This window comes from Charadrius vociferus, unplaced genomic scaffold, assembly GCF_000708025.1.
Source record: "Charadrius vociferus isolate BGI_N301 unplaced genomic scaffold, ASM70802v2 scaffold249, whole genome shotgun sequence".
In the NCBI taxonomy this organism is placed as follows: domain Eukaryota; kingdom Metazoa; phylum Chordata; class Aves; order Charadriiformes; family Charadriidae; genus Charadrius; species Charadrius vociferus.
This window is the reverse complement of record NW_009650081.1, coordinates 401,990-406,561: the sequence shown is the minus strand read 5'-3', so window position 1 is coordinate 406,561 and position 4,572 is coordinate 401,990. Positions and strand designations below refer to the sequence as shown.

General features: G+C 48.6%; 1 protein-coding gene across 1 annotated transcript in view; it reads right to left on the bottom strand.

Moving 5' to 3' along the window:
* GLCE (glucuronic acid epimerase) overlaps positions 1 to 4,572 on the bottom strand; it is a 16,494-nt gene that overhangs the window by 4,153 nt on the left and 7,769 nt on the right. Inside the window, exons 2-3 of the mRNA XM_009892086.1 lie at positions 4,206 to 4,569; positions 207 to 452 (exon numbers count right to left, since the gene is read on the bottom strand). Coding sequence (XP_009890388.1) covers positions 207 to 452; positions 4,206 to 4,569 — 610 coding nt within the window. The remainder of the gene's footprint in view (positions 1 to 206; positions 453 to 4,205; positions 4,570 to 4,572) is intronic.

Below are 4,572 nucleotides of genomic sequence, written 5' to 3'. Positions count from 1 at the left end.
GTCCACCAGCACTCCCAGGTCCCTTGCACAAAGCTGCTCTCCAGCAGGTCAGCCCCAACCTGTACCGGTGTGGGGGGTTATTCCTCCCCAGATGCAGTACCCTACACTTGCCCTTACACTTAATCCCAGCAAGTTAAAGCTGCCCCGGTACCGGCTGTGCACATTAACAGAGGTGCCTTAGCTGCCACGCGTTTCGGATAACCCACCTGGAGCGACAAACTGTTTGACGCTAGTGAACTTGGCTTTATCAGACACTGTGGACAGGGAGCAGCCCTTCGGCACCGTCCAGTCCGCGGACCTGCCCGTTTTGTCCTTCTCTTCGGCCGTTTCGTACACCTCGATGTGAGGCGGCTTCTCCGTCAGGTTTTTACTGTAGTGACTCAACCCGTACTGTGCAATCTGGATGGGGTAGAAATAGCCTTGAGGTCCCCACTGCGTGGATAACGGCACACCTACGAGAGAGGAAGAAAAGGAGCGTTTGATCGGCACATTTTCAAAACCCACTCCTCCTCCATACCCCATCACTCCTTCACTTCTGGCAAATGATATTTCTAGGCTTCACCATTTTTAGACACGAGGAAAATCCCGTCCAAGGACAGAATTGCTCCCATTTACACCGAGACCTGTAACTAACCAATACTAAGCAGATTTGAGTGGCAGAGAAGTCCTTATCACGGTCTTCCATACATTCTCATTTAATTGTTTACTGAAGCATCATACTGATTTTAAAATACATTTAAAATGCCCTAACAGATTTCCCCCCCTACCCTAGAGACCACTAAATCCCCAAACGACGTTACATCTAACACAATCCCTTTAACGCCACATAAATCTTTGCGAATTTAGTGTATATATTATTACTAGATTTTGGGAAGAGCTATTTGATGCCAAAAGAGCAATTTACCCAGCACCTACAAATCTGCTCCAATTACCCTGGCTCCCCCAAGAGCGTTACAAGCGCAGTTTGAAGTGACGCCGGCAGAAAGCAGCCAGGCTCTCCGTGCAACACCAGTAGAATATGCCCCAATTCTTCCACCCAAAGCTGTCCCCTGTCTTCAGAGCTACTGCTCCTGCCCCGCCGTCCCTGGGATTAACCCTCCACGCACGACTCCCTGTTCCAAAAAGCGGTAGCTTTGCAGGAGAGCACACTTCGCTTAGGGTTAGGGTGATTTTAGATTTAAGAGTCTGCCCCGACCAGAAGAACCCCCTGGAGCACCACCTCTTTAGAGGGTTCAAAGCAGGCAGATCACAGAGAACATCTTGTGTAGCCCGACGTATTGCATTTCACATGCAAAACCCGTCAAACGAGCTCAGATAATGTCACAGAGCCCCATATAAAACTTCCACCCTACATTACCATCGTCAGCAGAGATGCACCTGCAGGAAACCCTGCTGAGCTCCGGGCTCTCCTCTGCCCGCCCTTCACCAGCTCCCAGGAGCTGCAGCCGCGGGTTTTGGGTGGAAAAACTGCCTATTGCAGCACTGGCTGCGTGGGAAATGAAAACAAGCCGCGTGGAGGAGACTTATTTATACACACGGCTCCATAAGCAAGCAACCACGCGACGCTTACGACACGGAGAAAACCAGGATTCTCCTAAAGTCTGGAATTTTATTTGGAACAAATACCCAACCTCTAAATATGAATCCCAATGAATATCATTGCGACCCTCTTGCAGAAAACCAAGGATATTTAGTACTGTAAACCTTTGCGTAAGAAAAGAAAAAAGACGATGAAAATAAACAAGTTGGCGGTTGCACCATTTTCCCCCTTGGCAATGTCAAGCTCAGAAACCAATTTCTGCTGAAATCTGGTACGACGAAAAGATTACTTAAACTAAATGCAAAGAGATACATTTTCATACGTATTTTGATGCTCAGTGTTACTAATAGATATTACTGATGGAGATGGCACGGCTTACTGCTACCTAAAGAGAAAACCATCACGGGAAATATTTAAATACCACGTACTATCTCAACGCCTGGAAGGCAGCTCGCTTATTAACGCCAAGCATTTTCAGTTAAGGGCGAATTCATTGAGACTGAAAGATGCAAAAAAAGAAATCCGCTGTAAGAGCTTTACTTGAAATTTATACAAGATGACAAGATTAAATTCTCCGGGTCATAGGACAGAACAACACATTAACCTTGCCGAAAGAGAGAAGGTGAAAATACAACACGAGTGGTTTTTTCATCATGCAGCAATATGAGAATCTCTCGGGCTGGAACGATGCAAGGTAGGAGCCTAAAACTGCCTGAGAACATGTTTTAATATTAAAACCCCTTCCCTATAAACGACAATTGACCTGTTTGCTGGATAACCCAGGCTCCGGCACCACGGTTCGTAATGAATGCTCTTAAATCACATGCTGCAAAAAAGCCAGGTTCGTAGATAAAGAAGCACACTGGCGAGCGCTAAGCTCGCCGGGCTCTCCAGGCTCCAGCAGAGAGCGGCGGCGCGCAGCACCGCGCGCGCACACCCGGCAAGGCAAGAGGCTGCAGAATCTGGCCCCATCCTCCATCAGTTCTTACGGAATTTCGGCTTTTTTTTGCTGAAAAACATCACAAGAAGTGCGGAGTCCAGTTGCCTGGGGCACCGCGCGCATCTTCCACACTTCGGACAAAAAGTGGTGGGGCTTCGAGACCTCGGACCAAGCCCACACCCCGACAACAAAAGCAGCGCCCGCCGCAAGGATTCGTATCCACACGCCGTATTTAAGCAGCAACGGCTGCAGCAATTAGAAAGGAAAACCACCTCCTCGGGCTCTCACAGTGGATGTAAACCCCGAGCAGGGCAACGTTCACACGTGGAGGATGTGCAGTTACCGGGGTGCGTTCGCACCTTCCGGAGAGGCCCGAGTTTCAGAGCCCCACGTCCCTTCCGTGGCAGATGGAACGGGGATGAGAGTTAAGAAAAAAAAAAAAGAAGAAATATGAAAATAACAGAAATGTGAAAGTAACATTAAAAAAAACAAAGCCCTCAAAACCAAACAAAACCCCCCCAAAACAACACCTGATATACCCTATGCATTTGTTTATGGGAATCCTTTGCAGACAAATTCATTGCATGACATGCCCAGTTCCTGCGGTGACCATATCATGGGAAGCGCTCATATCAATGCAGCAGAGCATCACCGATCACCGAGATGCATGAAAATGAATATATTCTATTCCTTAAATGAAAGTTGGCCTTTAATTTATGAGGGGTCACAGTGTCACACTCCGTAATATTTTATAAAGTTGTTAATTTTTTAATATGAAGCTCGAGAAGAATACTCTGCGACCACATCTTTGCCGAGACGCAGGAAGAACCTTGCGTCCTAATTACTGATTGCACGCTTTAGTAAAAGTGCAAATTGGAAAGGTTTTACTGGATACTAATTTTATTCCGGGACGCTTCCATGGCTGGAGAACTTTTTGACCCTTCAGCAGTTCTCCGAAACCTCCCCTCGCCTTGCTTGCGGGCAGCAGCTCCCTTGGCGGGCCAAGGCGAGGAGATGCCCTGCCCGCCCCGGGAACGCCAGGAGACGGGATATTGTTCAACCTGAAGACAAAACCCCGAGGACAAAGCTGCCTGTGTGCGGCCGGGCTGTTCCCCGGGTGCTGGCAGTGCGGTTTGGCTCTATCCGGGAAGCAGGAGCCTCCTCAGACGGCTGTTTTTTTTTAATTTTATATTTTCTAATAATTGTGGCTCCCTGACAGATATGACAAGTGTGAACGGCAATGCCGAAACCTGACTGCAGCACCGTACGAGAAGCGTCCTGGCACCTCTGGAGTTAGAATCATAGAATTGTCTCGGTTGGAAGAGACCCTTGGGATCACCGAGTCCAACCCTCTACCCTACTCTACAAAGTTCTCCCCTACACCATATCCCCCAACACCACATCTAAACGGCTCTTAAACACATCCCGGGATGGGGACTCAACCCCCTCCCCGGGCAGCCTATTCCAGTGCCCGACTACTCTTTCCGTGGAAAAATTCTTTCCTAATGTTCAGTCTAAATGCTGCAACCAGTAAAACCAGAGATGCAGGAGGGGCGCCAGGAAAACTCAGCACGAAGCAGAGCCTGCGCGTCCCTTCTCAGAGTAAGTGGGTTTTTACCACGACTATCACAACAAATTTAAGATCATTTTGCAGCTCAGATGACGGCAGTAAATTTTACGACGCACTTGAACTCTTAAAAATAAAATAAAATACTCCACACAAACCTTCGACGCCGCTTATACACTTCACTCTGTCTCGAACCTCTACGTTGTAGCCCTCGAAGGACATGAAGACCCCGTCGGGGTGGTAAGGTGCTCGCTGTGTGTATACTTTGGAGTAGCTATGAGAGAATTCAAACCTGTCATAACCATCGTACTGAGCAATTTTCCCATAAACCTCAAAGTATTTCTCTACCCAGCTGAACGGCAGGAAGACCTCGTTGCCTTCCCTCCTCCCTTTAACGGTGTGCTCGTCATTGATCAGACAGTCAATCTCCTCGTACTTCAGCCCGGGGGCTTTGTTGCCGTTGAAGCCTCCCGCGACCGGGGGAGCCCTCTGCTGCTCCTGGGGCGATGCCTCCTCGCTCTGCTG